The 24,570-nt window shown below is 45.2% G+C and overlaps 1 protein-coding gene across 2 annotated transcripts in view; it reads left to right on the forward strand.

The window, feature by feature from the left end:
- TOM1 (target of myb1 membrane trafficking protein) overlaps positions 1-24,570 on the forward strand; it is a 400,254-nt gene that overhangs the window by 313,895 nt on the left and 61,789 nt on the right. For both annotated transcript variants that reach the window (XM_082266183.1, XM_082266184.1), the window contains one exon: positions 4,484-4,559. In XM_082266183.1, coding sequence (XP_082122309.1) covers positions 4,484-4,559 — 76 coding nt within the window. The remainder of the gene's footprint in view (positions 1-4,483; positions 4,560-24,570) is intronic.

Below are 24,570 nucleotides of genomic sequence, written 5' to 3' on the forward strand. Positions count from 1 at the left end.
AATAAATTTGATAAAATAAAAAAAAAACTGATTTTAAATAAAAAAACAAAACAAATCTGATTTAAATTAAATCTGATTTTCTTTTTCTTTTTTAAAAAAATCTGTGATTTTTAACTACCCTGATATTTACAATCACTCAGACCTTGTCAATCAATGTATGTTCTGTTGTCTAGTCTTTCAGCATGCACTCGAGTCTTTATACAGTTTTCTTCAATTATATGTTTTTTGTATGCTACGTGCAGAAATGAGCACAAGCATCTGAATAAAAAAGATTGGCTCAATAAAACTCTTCAGTTACCCTGTTACATTGACCACACAGGCTTAAGGGGCATTTAGGAGTTACTAGGGTTTTGTTTGTTTTTTTTTATAACTGATATTGATTTTTTTTTTTTTTTTAAATCAGTGTGGTATAGCTTTAAGCTCTTTAGCTTTGGCTTTTCCCTGTTGCTTGGTACCTCCTGACATTTTTTTCTCTGTTGAGAATTTTATTAAATTCCCAAGCCAAATAAGATTTAAATACAGGGTCCTCAATGACTTTGATATTTGTCACCCCTGTAGGAGACGTCTCTGGGTTTTTTTTAATGTCCCTCCCTAGTTTGGTAAGTTCTTGCTAAGTATTTCAAATGCTGTCCTGGATTTGGGAAATCCGGAGTGACTTATTGGTAACCCTATTTTCATGAGTCCTTCAGAAAAGGATTTCCACCCTTATGTTTTTTTTTTCCTTTTTGTATCCTTTTTGTATATGTTTTGTTCAGGTTTGGTCCTTCATTTCTTGTTTAAACCTGACCATTTCGGCAGAAGGATGCCCTTTTTAAAGTGTATTTGGTGATCTGTTTCCTGTTGGAGGAGGTGACTTTATCTCATATGCTGACCTGGAAGAGTTACCAGCAAGTCTAACTCCAGATTTTAGCATTACAGTAGCTGGAGTCTGCTCACCCCAAGGTCCCTTTGATTGTCTAAGCCTACTAAAAACCTTTTCAGTCCCCTTCTCTTAGAGCCCATCCTATATGGTGACTGGCCTCGCCCAATAGGTTTTGCTTAACAGTATCCTGTTAAAGAGAGCTTCCTCCAAAGTGGAGGTCCCTGTAGAGGATACTCTTGCCTTAAAGTAATACTAAAGTCTCTAGTTTTTTTTTACTTGAATAACAAACGTGTCTATACTTACCACCTCTGTGCAGTGGTTTTGCACAGAGCGACCCCAATCCTCCTTTTCTCAGGTCCCTCTTCGGTGCTCCTAGCCCCTCCCTCTGTCTGAGTGCCCCCATAGCAAGCAGCATGCTATGGGGGCAGCTGAGCCACAGCTCCCTGTGTCCATTCAGACATAGAGCCGCGGCCCGCCCCACCCCCTTTCTCTTCTCATTGGCTCACTGACTTTGACAGCAGTGGAAGCCAATGGCGCCGCACTGCTGTCTTAGCCAATGAGGGGAGTCCCGGACAGCCGAGTCCCTCGTGCAACATCACTGGATTTAGATGGACCTCAGGTAAGTATGAGGGAGGCTGAGGGGGGCTGCTGCACACAGAAGGGTTTTTATCTTAATGCATAGAATGCATTATGAAAAACCTTCTGCCTTTACAACCACTTTAACAAGACACTTACCAAGACTCTGGTTTCCTGCACAGATTTTAATGCTTTGAGTACCAGGACCCCTGGAGGATTTCCTAAGTATTTTTATTTTTTTTATCTTTGGGTTGTAGTTTTTCTATCATGTCCCTTTTCACACAGGCAATCCATTGTCTGTCCGTTTTTCATGAATCTGTTCATGGATAAAAAAAGACAGCAATTCATTTTTATGGGCAAACGGATGTAAGTGAATGATCATTCATTTACATTTGTGTCCATTCAGGCACGTTTTTTTTAAACTTAACAAAGCACGTTTCAGGTCTATTGAAACAGACTTGAATGGATGTAAACAGACAATGGTCCGAATGTCAGGTCCGCTACCACTAGCTGAAGTAAACAAATGGGCACAAGGTGACAATACCTGGCGACCCCGCACCTTATGTTGATCATATATGGACATATTCCTATATGGTCATTAATATAAGTGGGCAGGACCACCCGGTGACTCTGCCCCTTTGCTCAGTGGCAGGGTAAGTGGAGCTGTCATTTGACAGGAACGGTCTGGAACAGCTTGCAAAATGTTTTCCAGATTCCTATAAGTCACTCCCACAGATCGACATGTGGCCTGGTATTGTTCAGGGGCTTGCATGCTTAAATAGGGGTCTGGTATGAATTTTGGGGAGGTTGCCACGCCTTTTGCTTATGCACTAAAGCACCCTCATACTATCAGAGATGAAGGCTTTTGAACAGAGCTCTGATAACAAGCTCCAATGTCCCTCTACTCTTTAATCCGGAGAACACTGCACTCTTGTTTGTAAAAATGTCAAATTTTGATTCATACAACCACAGGACAGTTTTCCACTTTACAACAGAACATTTTATATGAGCTTTGGCCCACAGAGGATGGTGTCATTTAAAAAGATATGGCTTTTTCTTTGCGTGATAGAGCTTTACTTGCATTCTTGAATCGCATTGTGGACTGTGTTCGACAGTCATTTTTGGAAGTATTCCAGAGCCCATGCCCTGATGTCCGTCACAGAATCATGCCTGTTTTTAATGCAGTGCCGTCTGAGGGACTTAAGATCACGGGCATTCAATATTTCATTTCGGGCTTGTCTCTTGCGCACAGAGAGTTCTTTTCTAATATTATGTACTGTAGATTGATATTTAAAGTCTCTGTATTTTTACATTGAGGAACATTATTCTGAAATTTACAATTTTTAGACTTTTTTTTTTTTTACAGTTTTTAGACTTCTGAGATACCCTGGCTCTCCAAAATGCTCTTTTTATACCCAATCATGATACTAACCTGTTGCAAACTGTTTTTACAGCTCTTCCATATTAGTACCACTTAGTTTGCCAGCTCTTTTATTCCGTGTCCCAACTTTTTGAGACGTCTTGCTGCCATCAATTTCAAAATAACCTAATTTTTTTCCTAAATTGGTACATTTTCTCAATTTAAACATTTCGATCCTGCTTCTGTTTTCTATTGTGAATAAAATATGGATTTATGAGATTCTCAAATCCTTACTTTCTGTTTTTCTGTAGATTTTACACAGCTTCCCAACTTTTTTTTTTTCTTTCCATTGCATTGCCATTCTGATAAGAATCTATAATGATTTCAAAGTTCATGACACAAAGGTTTTCAACCTGTTCAGTTAGGCTCATGAAATAAGGAGTAGTGCCTGGTGTTGTAAATCAAAGTTCTGTTAGCTGAGAAACCCAAGATCAATCATGTGAGGTAGCTGAAGGTGTAAGTTGACCCCTTGTTAGAGTATTAACATTGGTCATTGAAGGGGAGTGAAAGCTGCTTTTGGGTGACATCAAATTACTCTCCTCTTGGTCTGTATTCTATTTCTGACTCCTCTCTGGCGCAAACACACATCTTTCACAGGTCTCCTGTTGCTTTTCTGTCTGTATTGATCATCTGTGCCTTCAAGGATGAGAACATTCATCTGAACCTAAATATTTATTTCTGCCTTTTTTTTTTTTTTTCTGCCACGCTCATGCACTCATTTATTTTCATCCAGCCATTTGTTCGTTCTTAACCCTGTTTTACCACTGTCTGGCTCTCTATTTGGACCTTATCTGCCTCTGCTAACCATGCACCTTTCTGAGCTTTGTGGCTGGTGCAAGCACTTAAAAGCTTTTGTACCATTCTTTCTGATTAGTGGCATGGTGGTGGGGATCTACTTTATCTTGGAGGCCATTGTGCACAGCGGACCTCTCTCTGACGAGCATTTCTATGATCGGATTGACCTTCAGCAACCTAAAATAATCCCTTCATACCGTGGACTGAATCCAACTATATACAGCAGTCTCAGGTTGCCTACGGACATTATTCCTACACAGCAATTTACATTTGGCTGGGACATTAGTATGATTGGGGTTTTCACTTGCTTGGACATTAACTCTTGTGTTGCTGTACATTCAGAAACATTTTGCTTTGCTATTTGCAGTAGAACATTCCTCTTTGAGTCTGTAGACCACTGCTTTATTTAACCCTATTCCCTCAAAGAACCTTATTAAGAGCTTATCTAACAGAAAAACAAGTGCTGCTTTGCACTACTAGTATGATCATCTTCATTCAAATTCAAGGTTGCTCTTTGCTGTAATGCTCTGTCACTGTTGCACATCTATCTGGAAGATAACACTTGTGGCCTTCTCCCTGCCTGTTGTTCCTTTTGTCCTCTTTTGCTAAATTCAGTGTCATTATGGATTATTATGCTTACGTTCGGTCTCCGTTTTTGTATCCTATATTTTTTCTATACTTATCACATTAATCTATTTTCACCTCCTTGTAACTGTGAATTTCTTGACAAATTTGTTTCTTTGTATCCTATATTTTTTCTATACTTTTCACATTAATCTATTTTCACCTCCTTGTAACTGTGAATTTCTTGACAAATTTGTTTCTATCAGTGTGAAGTATGAGGATCCACAGGCCGCAGATGGTCTTGCAGGAGCCCTGGATACTCGGCAGCAAAACACCGGAGCGGTATGTAATAATTCTACATATCTCTGTAAAATAATGTAACCCAGCAGACCAGTCTTTTCATGTCATTTAGAGTATCTGATATTCCTGCCTGGTGTGGTTGCCAGTTAGTTACATAATAAAATGTATTTTTCTCTATCGTTCATTGACAAATGCAGCGTCATATTCTTCTTGACCATTGGATATTCTTCCCCCTACAGGAGTAGGACACTAGGCAGGAAAAATCTTTACCATGCCTATGGGGCAGTCCCTGCAGGCATACACCCACTCTGCTATAGGATTCAGTTTTCTGCCTAGTTTAAGTGTAGGACCTAGTTCTCGGCTGGGACTTCGGTCTTAGCTTGTCTTTTTTATTTTAAAGGGAACCTTTGTTGAAATTTAAACTTCTCTTGCGTCCTCTGACAGATGCAGCCACTTCATTTCATTTCATTTGTTTCCTAACAAATGGGTAATGCGCCCTCTGCAGGAGTAGGCTAGGCAGTGAAACTTCATAGGAAAACTTTTCACTAGACACACCTTTAGGGGCTAAACAAATGGTAAGAAATATCAGCGCTCAACCCTATCAGATAGCAGCTGAACACTAAAACAGGCACAGAAACAAAACCTGGGTAGCAAATATATAAACGGTAAAACAGTGCAGCGCTCTAAAAATAATAAAAGTAATGAACAACAATGGAATAAAATCGCAGATAAAATCGCAGATAAAACACAAAAGCAAAGTCCATCTATAAAAGCCAGATCAAAGGTCGGGTAAGAAGGATCAAAAAGGTAATAGGAGTAATAGTCCTTATAAGGTGCAAAGATTCCTAATGAATTCCCGAGGAGCCAGGTGCAGATAGCAGAAAACACACACACTCCCTCCACCTTCCAGAGTGGCCTCTCACCTTATTAAGGTATTACACGGGCATTGTAAACATAGACACATCACCAACTCCGACCTCTTGATAATCCTTCCAGTTGTCAATGAAGGAAACCAATCTGTAGTAAGCATGAACCTACACAGCTTCGTACTGCACACTCCTGGATGTCTCTCCAATGGCAGGGTAATGAAAGGAAAGAAACGCCAGGATAGTGTAATACTGACTTTTAATATGGTTAAAACATCACAAAGTGGCCTCTTACTTGGTAAAGATGGACATCGGGCATATAACAGTAGAAGGACCGGGACAGCGGGACTCGCTCGGTGTCACTCGGTCTCCTCCGTGCCAGCGGGTGACGTCAGACGCTCGACTCCTCCTCCCTCCGCACGCGTATCGCCTCCGTGGGTGGAGGCTTCGTCAGCGATGAAGAGGATTGGTCCAACGTCACCATATAAATAATCCTCCCCTTAATCTGATTGGCCAGTCCTTCTAAAACGTTCCTATGGATACCCTAATGCCGGAACTAGAGGGAAATTCCCGGCTCAGACTTCAGACAATCCCGAGTATGGCTATAAACAAGATGAGAGGAAACTTAACCCCTTCTCCACCTTCGGGCAGCTTAATACACTCCCCAAAGCCGATTATTAACAGGATCATAATGGATAGCACCCAATTAATGTGCTTAATTAAAGGTTTAAAATATAATACAACAGCGTATGGCGCCGTATACCCGTTGGCACGGAAGTTACATAAAAAATATATACATCATGAAGATACATGTTAAAAACGATAATAACTTTAAACATGATAATACAACTACTGCACATATAAATAGAAATAGAAATAAACATAAAGGAATAATTTATCGATCAGAAATAAAACAATTCAAATCAAAATCCGTGTTCAGACCCCGGGGTACGGCAACCTTCATTTCATAAAACCAAAAGGATTCCCTTTTACTTAATTGGCGAATGAAGTTGCCGCCCCTCCAGTGCTTTTTAACTTTTTCAATGCCCCAGAATTTCATATCCTTGGGGTCTTTGTTATGGAAGTTTTTGAAATGCTGGTACAGAAAATGGGGAGATTTTCCTTTTCTAATGCACCTAACATGTTCAGCCAGTCTTACTTGGAGGGCTCTTGAGGTCCTACCAACGTACTGTAGTCCACAGCTACATTCGATCACATACACAACCCCAGTAGTCGCACAGGTAATAAGGTCATTGATCTTATACTCTCTACCTGTCGCCTGAGCCACAAAATCCTTCCTGCGTTTCACATTCTTTTTCGCAGAAAGGCACACAATGCATTTGCCACATGCATAAAAACCTTTCAGGAAAGCAAACAATTTATTATGTGCCTCCACTGGAGGATCTACTACTCCTGGGGCTAAAATATTCCTCAAAGTGGGTGCCCGTTTATAAACAAAACGTGGTCTGGCTGGGAGATGGTCGCGTAGTACTCGGTCTTGCATCAAAATGGGCCAATGTTTGTTAAAAATACTTTCAATTTTTTTATATTGAATATTGTAATCTAAAACAATCCTTACATCACCCTTTGGTGCTTCTCGTTTGGGGCCACTAGTTAACAGCGTATTACGGTCAATCTCTTTGACACTTGAGAGGTCCTTAGATAGTCTCTCTTTGTTGTAACCCTTCTGTAAAAACCTTTCAGATAAGACATTGGCCTGTTCCATATAATCAACTTCTGAGGAACAATTGCGTCTTAGCCTGACAAAGTTCCGGCATTAGGGTATCCATAGGAACGTTTTAGAAGGACTGGCCAATCAGATTAAGGGGAGGATTATTTATATGGTGACGTTGGACCAATCCTCTTCATCGCTGACGAAGCCTCCACCCACGGAGGCGATACGCGTGCGGAGGGAGGAGGAGTCGAGCGTCTGACGTCACCCGCTGGCACGGAGGAGACCGAGTGACACCGAGCGAGTCCCGCTGTCCCGGTCCTTCTACTGTTATATGCCCGATGTCCATCTTTACCAAGTAAGAGGCCACTTTGTGATGTTTTAACCATATTAAAAGTCAGTATTACACTATCCTGGCGTTTCTTTCCTTTCATTACCCTGCCATTGGAGAGACATCCAGGAGTGTGCAGTACGAAGCTGTGTAGGTTCATGCTTACTACAGATTGGTTTCCTTCATTGACACCTGGAAGGATTATCAAGAGGTCGGAGTTGGTGATGTGTCTATGTTTACAATGCCCGTGTAATACCTTAATAAGGTGAGAGGCCACTCTGGAAGGTGGAGGGAGTGTGTGTGTTTTCTGCTATCTGCACCTGGCTCCTCGGGAATTCATTAGGAATCTTTGCACCTTTATAAGGACTATTACTCCTATTACCTTTTTTATCCTTCTTACCCGACCTTTGATCTGGCTTTTATAGATGGACTTTGCTTTTGTGTTTTATCTGCGATTTTATTCCATTGTTGTTCATTACTTTTATTATTTTTAAAGCGCTGCACTGTTTTACCGTTTACACCTTTAGGGGCTGTCCCTTCAGACATTACCCCAGACACATCGTGCTTACTAATCAGTTTATTGCTGCCTAGCTTAAGAGTAGGACCTAGGTTCCCTGCTGGGACTCCGGTCTCAGTTTTTGTTTTCTTTGAGAAAGGTTTCTTTTATTTTTTCTTTACTCACTACCACTAGCTAGTGTCAGGGGGATCCTCCTGGTGAACTACAGGCGACAGCCGGGCTGGGGTTTCGCACTGGATATACTAGATCCTTATGGTCTCCCAGCCTGGCTAGCGAGCGTGTGCAGGTTGTGTTCCGCCAAGGCCTCGCCACGGCGGTGCCCCGACGGATGGAGTTGAGCCTGCGAAGAGCACTTTTCACCGGGACGCATTAACCTGGAACGCCCTGAGTTGCAGCGTGCCCCTTTTTGGCTGACAGAACCCCCACTCAGGGTGGGAGGTGAGCTGTATCGGAGCGGAGCCCCACGGTCCGTCGTATGGTGAGTGATACTACACCCCCTGTGTCCTTGGGACAGTCATCTGTGTGTGTTATGTGGGCCCACTCCTGGGGATGTCAGAGCTGCGGTCTCTGAGGTCCCCCTGACCTGTCAGGAAAGGTCCTGCCCTCTCTGCTCCCGCCGGGGGCGTTATAGCGGCGTCTAACGCCTGGGGGGGGGGTGTATGACTAGTACCTTGTCCTGGGGGGCTCCCTGTAGTGGATTCCCACGGTGGCCTTGTTCCCTGGGCTCCTGATCGCTGGCGCCGTTTTCGGTGTGGGCAGCCAGGCTGCTTCAGTGTAAGGGCAGCAGCCATTTTCTGGTCTGGCTGGTTGTTTGGCGCCGTTTTCGGGCGCAATCTTGGATGTGGGCAGGCCGCTCTGTATAGGTGGCAGACATTTTCTTTGTGCTTTCCCTATACCTTATTATGGCACCATGTTTTTGTGGCTCAGAGGGACTTCGGCCTCTTGTGATGTTTTGGTCACTTCCTCCCAGTCAATTTCACTTTCTGCCGACAGCATGGAGAGTGGTGGCTGATCGATTTCTCTGTTATTGTAAGGGGGTCTTTAGTCCTTTTTGGGCGCTATCCAGACACATTTGGCTTCTATCAGTTTCTCTGCTAGCTAAAGGGTGACTCCAGCAGTAGCACGGTTTAGCGGTGCGGACCGCAATTGCGAATTTAAAGGGCCAGTGTACCTTTTTTTTGTAACATTGCCAATATGGAGTCCCAGAGTGACAATTTCCTCACTGATCTTGTTTGTGCATCTGGGTCATCCAGGTCGCCTTCCCTAGCCTCTCTGTCTGCAGCCATAGAAACGTTGGCGTCCAAAGTAGATCTCGTCAGAAGTTGCTGTTCCAAAAAGGCTGATGCCCTCTGATTCAGAACCTGATGTGGTTGCCACAGACACTCCCCTCCCTGAGGGATCCCTGTCCTCACACAGACGGCGAGGAGGGTGAGTCCTCCTCTGCTGCAGCACGGGTACGCGCTCTGGTTGACACACTAGTTCGCTCAGTTAGGGAGACTTGATGATGAGCCCACACAGTCAGGAAAGCGGGTTGTCTTCGGCTCCTGCAAAACCCAGAAGTCGGGCCAGGTTTTCCCTTGCCCCGAGGAGATTTACGAGATTGTGAACGAGCAATGACGGCACATTAAGCTGGCGGTGCCCAAGCGTTTCCAGCGCCGTTATCCCTTTGCAGACTCGGTTTCCAATTGCTGGACGGTGTCACCTAAGGTGGACCACACTGTTTCGCGGTTAAATAAATCCACGGTGGTGCCCGTGGAGGACTCCCTGGTGTTTAAGGACTCAGTGGACAGGCGCATAGAATCACTTTCCCGCCACCTGCACTTGGTGGCGGGCTCGCTTCTAAAGCATGTGTTCGCCTCCGTGCTGGTTTCTCAGACGGTCATGGAATGGATTAAGGTGCTTAAGAGCAACCTGCTGACGGAATCGGTTCCCTCGACTCTCATTGAGCTCACGGATCAAATGGCCCAGGCCATGGTGTATCTGTGTGACGCGGCTCTGGACATGGCTCCCCTGGTCGCAAGATTGTCTGCGGGGGGGATTGCTTTTCGCTGCATGGTGTGGCTGAAGAGCTGGTTGGCGAACCAAGCGTCTAAGAAGACCGTGTCTGATCTCCCCTTTTTGGGGGGAACACCTTTTTGGTGACTCCTTGAATGAGATGATCAAGGGTCTCACTTGGGGGTAAGAGTACTCTTCTTCCCCAGTCCGTGAAGAATAAGGCACCCCGTGGTAAGCGGGGCCCCTCCAAGGCTCATCGGGGGCTTTTTAGTGCCTCAGGGGCACAGGAGAAAGGTTAACCGTTCAGAGCCTCTGGCGGCAACAAGAAGGCTTGGTCAGGTAAGCCCAAGGCCAGTCAGTCCGGTGCTGCGGCCAAGTCTTCCTCCGCATGAAGGGACATCCTCACCCAATTCAGTGGTGGGGGGGGGGGGGAACGTCTGTGTTACTTTCAGGAACCCTGGATGTCTTTGATTTAAGACAAATAGGTTCACAAACTGATTCGTACAGGGTACAAGATCAAATGTCGGTCTCGCCCAGCAGCCATGTTCTTTCCATCAAATCTGTCGGTCTCTGGATCTCAAGGGGGCGGTGCAAGATATTCTTGCACAGGGCTTTATTGTCCCGGTTCCTCAGTGGGACAGGTTTCAAGGTTTCTATTCCAACCTGTTCACGGTGCCCAGAAAGGAGGGCAAGGTGCGTCCAATCCTGGACCTCAAATCCCTGAACCACTTTGTACGGGTACAGAAGTTTCGGATGGAAGCCATCCGGTCGGTGGTGGCGTCTTTAAACCAAGGAGATTTTCTGGCCTCCTTCGATTTTAAAAGATGCGTATCTGCACATCCCTATCTACGAAGGTCATCAGCGGTATCTCCGCTTTGCAGTAGTGGAAGAGCACTTTCAATTTGTGGCATTACCTTTTGGGCTAGCGTCTGCTCCGAGGGTCTTTACCAAGGTTTTGGCCCCGGTGCTGGCTCTGCTGCGCAAGAGGGGGATTGTGGTCCTCGGTTATCTGGAAGACCTCCTGCTTCGGGCAGGTTCATGTGCCACTCTGGCGGAAGATCTGACAGTCACGGTTCAGATGCTCAGGAGTTTGGGTGGACCAACAACGTCCAGAAGTCGGCACTGACCCGTCAGTACCTCTGGCTTATCTAGGCATGGTCTTGGACTCCGCCCAATTGAAGGTTTTCCTTCCAGAGGACAAACTACTGACCTTGCAGGGCAAGATTAGGACCCTCAGGGACGATCTCTCCTCCCTGCGGACCTGCATGAGGTCCCTGGGGCTGATGGTGTCGGCCTTTGAGGCGATCTCGTTTGCCCAGTTTCACACGAGGACTCTGCAAGCTGAGATCATTGCCAAATGGAACAAGGACCCTCAGTTCTTGGACAGAATGGTTTGCTTGAGTCGTCGCACGAGGTCGGAGCTTTCGTGGTGGCTTGTGTCGCCCGCTCTGAGCCAGGGCAAGTCTTTTCTGCCGCTGTTGTGGACGGTGATCACCATGGATGCCAGTCTGACAGGCTGGGGTGGAGAACTGGGCACTCTTTGTGCCCAGGGAACGTGGTCGAGGGAGGAATCTTCTCTACCGAGAAATGTTCTGGGCGATAAAACTCTGCCTGCTCTTTCCAGGCTTTCAGGCAGACTATCTGAGTCGTCAGTCCTTGGATCAGGGGAACGGTCCCTGCATCCGGAGGTGTTTCGCCACCTGTGTGCCCAGTGGTGGACATCGGAGGTGGATCTGTTCACGTCTCATCTGAACACAAAGGTGGAAAGGTTTGTGGCCAGAGCTCGGGATCCTCTGGCACACGCCTCAGTTGGTGGTGCCTTGGCACCGGTATCGGCTGATTTATGCCTGCCCCCTGATTCAACTGTTGTCCAAGTTGCAGGTTGGCATTGGAACAGGTGCAGGTGATTCTGGTGTCCCCAGACTGGCCTCGCCGGTCTTGGGACGCAGACCTCAAAAAGATTGTCGTCGAACCTCTGTGGCGACTGCCTCTGTGGGAAGATCTGCTGTCTCAAGTACTGATTTTCCATCAGACTTTACGGTCTCTGGCTTTAACGGCTTGGCTGTTGAAGGCCAGGTGTTGAGAGACAGAGGTCTATGATGCGGTTATTCCTACCTTGCTGAGAGCTCGGAAGGCTACTTCCAGAAAGATTTATCATCGTACCTGGAAGGCGTACATTGCCTGGTGTGAGTCGCAGGGGTTGCATCCTCGCTCCTTTTCGGTGGCAAGGGTCTTGGCCTTCATGCCGAATGGTGTGGACTAACGTTTGGCATTGGAAACGATCAAAGGTCAGATGTCGGCCTTGGTCTTTAACTTCTAGCGTCCCTTGGCATCTAATTCCCTGATTCGCACCTTTTTTTCAAGGGGTGCGTCATCTGGCGCCTCCAAGGAGATCCCCCTTGCCTCTGTGGGATCTGAATTTGGTTTTATCCGCTTTGCAACGACCTCCCTTTGAGAATATCAGAGAAGTCTCTCTGCCTGTGTTGTCCCAGAAGGTTGCTTTTCTGGTGGCTATCACCTCTGCTCGCAGAGTGTCTGAATTGGCGGCTCTGTCCTGCCATTCACCTTATCTGGTCGTTCATAGGGATAAGGTTGTTTTGCGACCCAACCAATCCTTTCTCCCTAAGGTGGTGTCTGCTTTCCACCTCAATTAGGATATTGTTTTGCATTCGCTGGATGTGGTCCGGGCGATCAGGGTTTACCAGTCGACCACGGAATCTTTTCAGGAGTCCGATTCCATGTTTGTTCCAAATTGATCGGACAGACTAATGTTCAGGCCTATTCACTTGAGGATCAAGTTCCTCCTTTCCCTGTGAGGGCACATTCGACTAGAGCTACGAGTGCCTCTTAGGCTTTCCGCCATCAGGCTTCTGTGGCTCAGGTGTGTAAAGCGGCAACCTGGTCGTCCGTACACACTTTTACTAAATTCTACAAGAGTGATTTGATGGCATCCTCGGATGCTTCCTTTTGGCCGCAAGGTTTTGCAGGCTGCTGTTTGCTGAAGAGACTTGGTTTTCTCTTCGTGGGGTGAATTTTTGTTTTGGGGTTAGCTCCTGTTGGTTGAGCTCCTGTTGCCTGTTGGCTATGTTTTTTTTTTTTTTACTGGCCTGGATGAATCGTTGCCGTTGTTTTTTGTTGGTTGTCAAGGCAAAAAGGAGGGGTGACAATGGACACCCCTGCCTTGTGCCATTTCTTATCGGGAATGCGTCTGATAATATCCCATTAGCTTTCACCCTGGCTATTGGGTTTGTATACACTCTAGTTATTTTATCTTGCATCGAGTTTCCCAACTCAATGTACTTGAGCACAGAAAACAGAAAGGGCCATCCGACCCGGTCGAACGCCTTCTCTGCGTCTGTGCTCAACACGACGCAAGGGGTCTTCTTTTCATTTACTATTTGTATCAGGTTAAGAATTCTTGTGATGTTGTCTCTTGCTTCTCTTGATGTCATAAAGTCCACCTGATCCAGATGTACTAATTTTGGCAATAATCTTGCCAATCTATTTGCCAACACTTTGGTAAATATCTTTAAATCCACATTTAACAAAGATATTGGTCTTTAGCTGCTACAAGAAGATGGATCCTTACCCTCCTTTAATATTAATGAAATATGTGCAGTGAGTGTATCTCTAGTTAACGTCCCTTCTAGTTCTGTTGCATTATACAACTTTACCAGATATGGGCCTAAAGTGTGAAACAATAACTGATATTGTGTTGTTAGGCCATCGGGTCCTGGTGCTTTCCCGGGCTTCATTGATTTTATTGCTTGCTGTATCTCCTCTATAGTAATCCCAGCCTCTAAAGATTCCCGATCTTCCTCTAAAAGTTTGGGTAAATGTGATTGATTTAAATACCTTTCAATATCTTGTTGTGTAGGTGGCTCCCCTTTTAAGTTATATAATGAGGCATAATATTTCCCAAATTCCTCCGTTATTTATATTGGCAAGTTTTTCTTAATCTCTTCTGCTGATACAATATGAGGTATATATGATCTCAATTTCTGCCCCTGAACAGTCCTGGCAAGTAGTTTTCCACGTTTGTTTCCTGCTTCATAATTTAATTTACGACACCTTTGTATGGCTGCCTTGGCCTTGTATTGTAACAAATCCGTAATCTGCTTTCTAATCATTGTCAGGTCTGTCATTACTCTCCCTGATGGTGATTGCTTATGTTCTGTTTCCAACAATCTAAGTCTGTCCATCAGTTGTGACAGTTGTTCATTCTTTCCCTTTTAATACGTGCTCCATGCTTGATAAAAACCCCTCTCATTACTGTCTTATGAGCTTCCCAGAGGGTCCCCATGCGGCAGTCGGCTTGATCATTAATCTCGAAGAAGGCTTTCAACTCTTGCGTTACTTCCTTTTAATATTTCTTCTTTTTGTAATAAACTCTCATTCAGCCTCCAGCAACGCCTTTTCTGTAAGGGGTTCGATGTCAAACTATACATTATTGTTATGGGTGCGTGGTCTGACCAGGTGATACTATCAATATCTGTTTTTTTCACTGCCTGTAGCTGAGCATGGGGTATTGCAAAGAAATCAATTCTAGAATAATTCTTATGTGGTATTGAGTAAAACGTGTATTCTTTTTCAGAGGGGTGTTGTAGGCCCCACACGTCAATCAGTTGAGATTTATATAATGCCTTCAATATCAGTCTACTCATTCCGGGTGTGAGTGCCGAAGTCCCGGAGGAGGTATCTGCTGCAGGTATCAGTGGAACGTTGAAATCCCCTCCCAGTATTAACTGACCCTCTGAGAAGCTCACCAGATCAGCCAGAGTCCTCGAAATGAATACATCTTGCCGACTATTAGGTGCATATAATGTTGCTAATGTTACCTGTATTTCACCTATCAGTCCTTTCACAAATAGAAACCTTCCTTCTGGGTCCTGTCTGCTATCTTGGAAAGTCCATGGAACACAGTTTGCTATGACTATAGAAACCCCTCGCGATTTTGCTTGCGTATTCGCAGAGTGATATGTATATGGGAAGAATAAATTTTTAAGAAAAGGTATTTTATCTGTCCTAAAATGCGTCTCCTGTATTAGTGCTATACTAGTTTTTCGATATTTCAATTCATTTAATAGTATATGTCTCTTTTGTGGCACATTTAATCCTTTAACATTATAGGAAGTAATTTTTAAGTCCTCCATCGCTGGTCACAAACAAAAAAGAAAAAAAAAAAAAACCCCACTAACTGACGGTAAAAAGGTTCCGATTCCTAAAAGGTTCCGGCTCCTTCCCCCGTCACTTCGGATAGTAATCCTATCCTTATCTCACACGACACTAAGTGCCACTTGTGTGAATTTCTAAAATAGGGACGTGCCCCGGAGTGGCTCTCTGCGTACTCTCCAACACCTCCTCCCTTTTCAACTTACTTTATAAATATTCTAACAGTGCAATATCTTAAGACGTCTTCAGACCTACCCATCCTTTTAGGAGAGAAAAAAAGGGGAAGAGGAAGAAAACTGCCCCAAAAAAAAAAATTAACCACTCGTGCTCAATTTAAGGGGGAGGGCTAAAAAAAAGAAAAACATTCCTCCCTGAAATAAAAAAAAAAAAAAAACAATTTAACGACTCACGTGCTCAATTTAAAGGGGAGGACTAAAAAAACATTCCTCCCTAAAGTGGAGAAAAAAAAAAAGGGGGGGGAAGAACCCCCCCTGTTTTTCTTCCATTCTTTCCCCTTTCCCCCTCTCACAAGTCCTATCCTCTCTAGAGTCCACACAGGTAAAAGCAACAGCACAGAGAGAAGGAAATAACCGCATACCTTTCGTCATCTTATACAGGTCCTTCTAAAAAAATTAGCATATTGTGATAAAGTTCATTATTTTCTGTAATGTACTGATAAACATTAGACTTTCATATATTTTAGATTCATTACACACAACTGAAGTAGTGCAAGCCTTTTATTGTTTTTAATATTGATGATTTTGGCATACAGCTCATGAAAAACAAAAATTCCTATCTCAAAAAATTAGCATATCATGAAAAGGTTCTCTAAACGAGCTATTAACCTAATCATCTGAATCAACCAACTCTAAACACCTGCAAAAGATTCCTGAGGCTTTTAAAAACTCCCAGCCTGGTTCATTACTCAAAACCACAATCCTGGGTAAGACTGCCGACCTGACTGCTGTCCAGAAGGCCATCATTGACACCCTCAAGCAAGAGGGTAAGACACAGAAATTTCTGAATGAATAGGCTGTTCCCAAAGTGCTGTATCAAGGCACCTCAGTGGGAAGTCTGTGGGAAGGAAAAAGTGTGGCAGAAAATGCTGCACAATGAGAAGAGGTGACCGGACCCTGAGGAAGATTGTGGAGAAGGACCGATTCCAGACCTTGGGGGACCTGCGGAAGCGAGTCTGGAGTAGAAACATCTAGAGCCACCGTGTACAGGCGTGTGCAGGAAATGGGCTACAGGTGCCGCATTCCCCAGGTCAAGCCACTTTTGAACCAGAAACAGCGGCAGAAGCGCCTGACCTGGGCTACAGAGAAGCAGCACTGGACTGTTGCTCAGTGGTCCAAAGTACTTTTTTCGGATGAAAGCAAATTTTGCATGTCATTCGGGAATCAAGGTGCCAGAGTCTGGAGGAAGACTGGGGAGAGGGAAATGCCAAAAATGCCTGAAGTCCAGTGTCAAGTACCCACAGTCAGTGATGGCCTGGGGTGCCATGTCAGCTGCTGGTGTTGGTCCACTGTGTTTTATCAAGGGCAGGGTCAATGCAGCTAGCTATCAGATTTTGGAGCACTTCATGCTTCCATCTGCTGAAAAGCTTTATGGAGATGAAGATTTCATTTTTCAGCACGACCTGGCACCTTCTCACAGTGCCAAAAAAACACTGGTAAATGGTTTACTGACCATGGTATTAATGTGCTCAATTGGCCTGCCAACTCTCCTGACCTGAACCCCATAGAGAATCTGTGGGATGTTGTGAAGAGAAAGTTGAGAGACGCAAGACCCAACACTCTGGATGAGCTCAAGGCCGCTATCGAAGCATCCTGGGCCTCCATAACACCTCAGCAGTGCCACAGGCTGATTGCCTCCATGCCACGCCGCATTGAAGCAGTCATTTCTGCAAAAGGATTCCCGACCAAGTATTGAGTGCATAACTGAACATAATTATTTGAAGGTTGACTTTTTTTTGTATTAAAAACACTTTTTTTTTTATTGGTCGGATGAAATATGCTAATTTTTTGAGATAGGAATTTTGGATTTTCATGAGCTGTATGCCAAAATCATTAATATTAAAAACAATTAAAGGCTTGCACTACTTCAGTTGTGTGTAATGAATCTAAAATATATGAAAGTCTAATGTTTATCAGTACATTACAGAAAATAATGAACTTTATCACAATATGCTAATTTTTTGAGAAGGACCTGTATACTATCACACATTACCATGCATTAATGCAGAATTTACATTATTTTCATCATATTAACCTCAGTAAAGAAGAGAAAAAAAAAAATTATCTCACATGCTCTATTTGATGGGGAGGGTTACAAAAATAAAACATTCCTCTCTAAAGTGAAAAAAAAAAACCCATCTCACTTGTGAATATATTTAAGAGGGGGGAGAAAAAAAAAATATCCTCCCTTTAATTACAAATTATATGACTTAATTACCTATCGGGGGGGGGGGGGGGGGGTGACCGAAAAAGAAAAAAAAAAAAAAAGCCAATAAGTGCGTCTCGTAAAAAAATGAGACCGATTTCTCCTCTCTGTGAAGTGGAAAAAGAAAACGAAAAAAAAAAAAACATTCCTCGCTGAAGTATGCAGCAGACCGTACTTGTCGTGTGCGGGGTGTGTGGCAGATGCACTTTTCTCCTGGGCTTGCGGCCGCTATTTTATTTGTGGGCTCGTTCTGTTTGCTTGGCAGCCATGTTCTTGTAGCCCGCGGGGCTGGAGAGCTGCTCAGTCTTCAGTGGAGGGCAGGCTGCAGCCATTTTCAGTCCTTTTTTTTGTCTGTTCCCCTTTGGGCAGCGCTGATGGTCCCCTTGTGCGGGACCTTTTTGAGGGGGTGGAATCACCTGTGTCTAGACTGCCTGGCGCGCTTCCCCATGTGGAGCTCTTCCCTCATCTGGAGGATGACTGGACAGCCCACAGCACTGCTCCTCTGATCTAAGGGTCGGCGGGGGTGAGTCCTACTGGGGACCTCCTGGTCTGCGGCAGCAGCTAGGGGCATTTATTTCCCTCCCTCGCGTGTGTTCTGTTCCTGGCGATGTCGAGTGTGGGATCCTTCTATGGCGTCTGAAGATGGTGGCTGCTAGTCTGCTCCTCTGGGTTTGCGATTACCTTTGGACGCTCTGATGGCAGTCCTGGAATCCTTTTGGTCCAGGGTTGAGGTGGTGTGTGGGCATAAGGTGGGTAAAAAATGCCCCCCCCCCCTACATTCTTTTCTCAGGGGAAGACTCTGAACCAGAGTAAGTTACCTGCAGTAGCAAGTCTACTGTTCCCCGAGTGCTCAGATGATGCAGTTCCAGATCCATCTGAAAGTGAGGAATCTTCAGCGGCCGTTGCCGCACATGAAAAAGCGCTGGTGGCCACGCTTATTACCGCAGTGCGAGATACCCTTTAAATTGAGGATCCTTCTGGGGCTACTGAGGAGGTGACTGTCCCTTTTGGGTCCCACAAGCCGACCCCCGACGCTAGGGTATTGCCTTACCTGACCTATATTGATAGGTTTATCTACAAGGATTGGGGGGTCTACTCCAACCTGTTCATAGTTCCGAAGAAGGAAGGTGTCCATCGGATTCTGGACCTCAAGGCCTTCAACTGCTTTGTGAAAGTAAGGATGTTCAAGATGGCGTCCATTCTTTGGTGGCCACCCTTTATCAGGGGGATTTCCTGAGGTCCATATACATCGGGGGAGTGTACTTGCATGTTTCCATCTCTGCCGGGCACCAGCGTTTCTGGTGTTTTGCTATCGGGGCTGCACACTATCTGTTTGTGGCACTGCCCTTTAGCCTGGTCTCGGCCCCCCAGGTGTTCACCAAGGGGCTGGTTCCAGTTCTGGCATTACTGAAACAGCGGGTGATCGCGGTCAGAGGTTACCTGGGTGATCTCCTCCTGCAAGCAGAGTCGGACAATGTGGCAATCACCATGCTCATCCTGCAGGAGTTGAGCTGGGTGTTGAAACCTTCAGGGGTCCATGTTACTCCGGACCCAACGCCTGGAATACTTGGGGCTGATCTTCGACTCTGCACGGGCAAGGGTGTTTCTTCCAACAGACAAACTTCGGACTCTCCGGTCTGCGGTACTGTTGCTGCTGTCCCGCAAGTGGTCGTCTCTGCATGTGGATCCTGGGCCTCATGGTGTCCACCTTCGAGGCGGTTCCATATGCCCAGTTTCACATTCAGGCCTTGCAGAAGGAGGTCTTATCCAAGTGGGACAAATCTCCGACGTCCTTGGACAGCCAGATCTGCGTGGGATGCCTGACCAAGGCCAACGGTCTCCAGCTCTTTCCGGGTCGGAAATTAGTTTCTTCCTCTCCATTGGACAGTGATCCCAACGAACGCCAGCCTGGCCAGCTGAGGGGGGTGTTCTGGGCCTTCAGTTGACCCAGTGCCAGCTGGACATCAGAGGAGTCTCCTCTATCGATCTACATTCTGGAGTTGCATGCGATTAGTCTCCCCCATTGGACAGAGCTTCCACGCAGACGTCCAGTCAGGCAATGCCACAGCGGTTGCCTATGTCAATCACCAGGGACAAACAAGGAGTTTTGCGCTGGAGGTATCTCACATTTTTGGGTAGGTGGAACTTCACATGGTAAAGAAGAGAAAAACAGAGCAGCGCCACCTGTGTGTAGTATTAAAGTAAGGCTTTCATTGTGTAAAAACAAAGTTCCACTTACAAAGGTATGAGGAAAGCAGGCATTAGGTGGTAGTTCATTCAATCCGCTGTGAGGGAGGCTGGGGAGGTGAGAACTGTCCTGGTCCTTGTTGTGCCAGTGGCTTTTAGTGCTTCCTGGAGTCCTGTGCGGTCTCAGCTGCTCCTTCGTCGTCACATCCAGCAGAAGCGGGGCGGTGCTCGCGTTCGGGGCATGCGTTCCTCTTCGTCAGGTAACCTCTGGACGCGGGTGATTAAATGGCCCGCGGAGAGCCGGCACGAACGGGGAAGGCAGCTAGAATACTGACACGGCGCATCGGGGAACGGTTATTCAGAGGTAGATGCGGTGTACACTGGGGTTACAGCTTGGCTTCAGACAATTTAAAAGCACATGGCACAATGAAAAGCAGAATAGTCCAATAATGAAGATGAATAAAAAATATGTAATATAAATAAAATGTATAATATATTATATGATATGTAGAGCATATGTAAAACACAGCACTCTATTGAGATATAGGGGGGGATCAGAGGTTAAGGGGGAGACAGAATGCTTTGCTAGAAGTAACTGTGAAAAGGATAAGTAATTGCTTGGAATAATTAGATGTGATAGTATGCGGTATGCCCCGGTCGAGGATGTTTCAAGGGCATCTGTGGGTACCATATCAGTCCCGTACCCACAGATGCCCTTGAAACAACCTCAACCGGGGCATACCGGCTGTAACCCCCAGTGTACACCGCATTTGCCTCTGAATAACTGCCAGTGTTCTAGCCGCCTCCCCCGTTCCCGTAGCAACCAGGACGCTGGCGCCGGCTCCCCGCCCGGCTATTTAATCTCCCGCGTCCAGAGGTAACCAGGCAAAACTTGATGAAGGGGCACGCATTTTTACCGAAAGCGAGCACCGCCCCGTTTCCGCCAGATGTGACAACAAAGGAGCAGCTGAGACAGCACGGGACTCCAGGAAGCGCCAGAAGCCACTTGCACAACCAGGACCAGGGCAGTTCTCACCTCCCCAGCCTCCCTCACAGAGCGGATCGGATGAACTACCTCTTAATGCCTGCTTTCCTCATACCTTTGTGAGTGGAACTTTGTTTTTACACAATTAAACCTTATTTTAATACTATACTCAAGTGGCGCTGCTCTGTGTTTTTCTCTTCTTTACTGTCTTCCTCCGCAGAGCCCCCTTCTAGCTGTGATTGAGCCGGCAGCCACCCAGCCATCCATCCTCACAGGATTTCTATTATGGACTATGTAAAATCATGTATTGACAGTCTCATTACCACTGCTTTTAGATATTAGTGCCTCTCCCACACTGTAGGTAAATTAGCGCTGGTCTAATTTTATTGTTTTGATTTGTGGAACTTCACATCGTGGCTCTCTCTGCCTTCTACATTCTGGGCATAGAAAACTGGCAAGTGGACTACTACAGCCGCCAGGTAATAGACCAGGGAGAGTGGTCTCTGCACCTGGAGTTATTTCATCTCATTTGCCTACAGTGGGGCATGCCGGAGGTGGATCTGCTGGCCTCCCACCTCAATCAGAAAGTGCAGAGACTCGTAGCAAGTGCGAGGGATTCTCTGGAGGAATGCAATGGAGGCTCTGGTAGTGCTGTGGAGTCGTCATCGGCTCATTTATGCCCGCCAACCCCCCCCCCCCCTCTCAAGCTTCTTCCTCATCTTCTGCACAGAATAGAAGCCAAAGGGATGCTGGTTATTTTAATAGCTCTGGATTGGCCTCCGCACCCCTGATATGCTGACATGGTATGGATTGTCGCGAACACCCCATGGCTGCTGCCATTGTGCAAGGACCTCCTGTCTTAAGGACAGATATTCCAACCGGTTTTACAGTGTATGGCTTTGACAGCTTTGCTATTGAAAGCCAGGTGCTGAGGGACAGGGGGTGGTTGGCTACTGTGATTTCCACATTTTTAAAGGCACGTAAATCTATTTCTCAGAGAGGATTTACCATTGCACCTGGAAGGCTTACTTTTTTTGGTGGGAGGCTTTGGGGTTGGCATTCACGCTTATTCTCTTTATCTCGGATCCTGGCTTTTCTCCAACATGGTGCTGATCAGAAACTGGCCTTGAGTACTATTAAGGGTCAAATATCTGCTCTTGCAATCTTTTTTCAGTGCCCTTTGGCTACTCATTCGTTGGTCCATACCTTTTTATTCATTTAATTTTCCTGCAGGACTTGGCATTTGCCCACACTGCCAAAATGACCAATACCTGGTTTGATGATCATGGTATGACTGTGCTTGATTGGCCAGCAAACTCACCTGACCTAAACTTCATAGAGTATCCGTGGGGTATTGTTAAGAGGAAGATGACACTGGATCCAACAATGCAGATGAGCTGAAAATCACTATTAAAGCAACCTGGGCTTCCATAACACCTCAGCAGTGCCACAGGCTGATCGCCTCTGTGCCACGCTGCTTTGATGAAGTAATTCATACAAAAGGAGCCCGGACTAAGTACTATGTTTTTCTAAATGCATATGTCCCTCAGTGCATCCATCCTAGCCCTTTAAGCACTCGACAGGCAGGGGCAATTGTGCTGCTATTATGCTCCCACAGCATGGTGCACTCCAGTGTGGAGTGCATAACATGAGTAGAACATGGGCAGTTCCACGAGCATGTCATGACATCAATTTTGAACATCCAACACTACCACACTTCCTGGTAGCGGTGCAGGCGTGCATTCCTGGAACCCTGGTGTTATGTAGATATGGGATGCTCGCATAGTGTGCAGACGCGTGAGACATACAAGCTTCTGGCATTAGTTCCTCTTTCGTTCCGCGTTCCACTCACTTTGCGACCGCTGTGGATATGAAACACTTGCTCTTGAATAGCACATGCATATTTAAACACAAGCCGATTTTGAGTAGCGCATGTTCAATGGCTTAGCTTTAAATGCCGCTCGTAGCTGCACTTGCACTATTGAGAGCGTTCAATGTTGACTGAACACTGTCGCAAAGTAAGGGAATGGGACGCATAACATAAAATTGTATGTCTCACACACATGCGCACTTTGTGAGCGTTCCAAACCTACAGAACGTCACTTATCGACATAACAATGCCATTTAGGCCCCGATATACTGAAACCCAAACCAAAGATCAATAATTATGGATCGGTGACAAAGTGATTTCTTTGGTTGTAATCAGATGGTTCTGTTACAAATTGACACCTTTACATATCGAGGTGTCAGCACTGGCATACGCTTTGTAGCTGCAACTTTCCCTGCTGGCTGACCCACACCTTGTGGCTCTGCTATGTTGAGGTGCGTGTGCACACTTTTAACTATGGAAGAGTGAATGTTCTAATTGGGTATAACTATCATTATTACTACTATTGTTACCATTATTATTCAGGCTATGTATGCGGGCTCTAGGATGTATCTCCATTTTTTTATTATTTATAGATTTATTTTTGATTACATTTGATTTGATATGATTGGTTTATAGCATGTCCACGCCCTTGTTAGGGGGCAGGTCACACCCCCTGTGTCATTTCCACCATGTTCGCATACTACATATGAGGTGTGTGTAATACATGTCCTACTACTTTGAAGAAGAGGAGAAACAGTACCGTGGGACCTGAAGCTACTTGCACTTCCATTATTGTGCTCATTTAATACAATATTTTTGAATGTATTTTAGGGTGCCTCTGGCATGCAATTGTGTTTGTTTTCGTCCTTGTAGTATTTGGAAAAGAATATTTCTTCTCACACTTGTAACAATATTTGCAAATTGAACTGTGGAAATGTTTCCAAACTCTAGATGTTGGTCTCACCATTTTACTGACAGGAGGAAAAGGAAAAACAAATTACCGACCAGACTATATGTACACATTATGCTGTGATGGTGGGGAGCATTTAACATCTTTTTTTACAATGATAAATAATATAAATCTGACATGGTATTCAAACTAGAGGACACAAAGACCTTAATGAACGATTTCTGAGACTTTATGTAAAGTCTTAAATTATTGCAAGTTTTCTCAGTCGAAGACAAGCAAATCCTGGAATAAATTTCAAATAACACTGTACTTCTCAATTCTCAGACGAGCAATTTCTGCTACTAGGGGTACTGCAGAGAAAAGTCTCCAGTTAATTTGCTTGTGGGCTCCATCCTGTACCTCCTACAGATAGATGATTGTTGGGATAGTAGTTCAGTAGATGATGATTTCTGTCCTCTCAGGCCTTAATTAAAAGGTAAGAGGGTAAATTTGTCTGACAAATTCGTCTTAGCTTTTTTTTTTTTTTTTTTTACCGTTAAATGATTCCTATTTCACACTTCTGTTTTTGTTTTCTTTCTGAAAAAAAAAAAAAGGCTTTGAAAAAAATGGGGAAAAACCCCATCTTTGATCTTTGCTGACAGTATTAGGACAGGAGATGTACCAGGGGATTGGAGGAAGGCTAACGTGATTCCGATATTCAAAAAGGGCCAGAGACATATCCCGGGAAATTATAGGCCTGTCAGTCTGACATCAATAATATGTAAACTTTTGGAGGGGATGATAAGGGACTATATCGTAGAGTATGCTAAAGACAACAACATCATCAGTAGTAACCAGCACGGGTTTACAAATGGGCGTTCTTGTCAAACCAATCTCTTAGCATTCTACGAGGAAGTGAGCTAGATAGGGGGAGACCAGTGGATGTGGTGTACTTGGATTTCGCTAAGGCGTTTGATACAGTTCCCCACAAGCGCTTAATTTATAAAATAAGGTCTGCAGGTATCGACAGCAGGGTTTGCTCTTGGATACGGAATTGGCTAAAAGGCCGTGTCCAAAGGGTGGTAATAAACAGCGCATACTCAGACTGGTCTGAGGTAGTAAGCGGG

The sequence above is a fragment of the Pelophylax lessonae genome (genome assembly GCF_965119305.1).
Source record: "Pelophylax lessonae genome assembly, chromosome: 8".
Classification (NCBI taxonomy): Eukaryota; Metazoa; Chordata; class Amphibia; order Anura; family Ranidae; genus Pelophylax; species Pelophylax lessonae.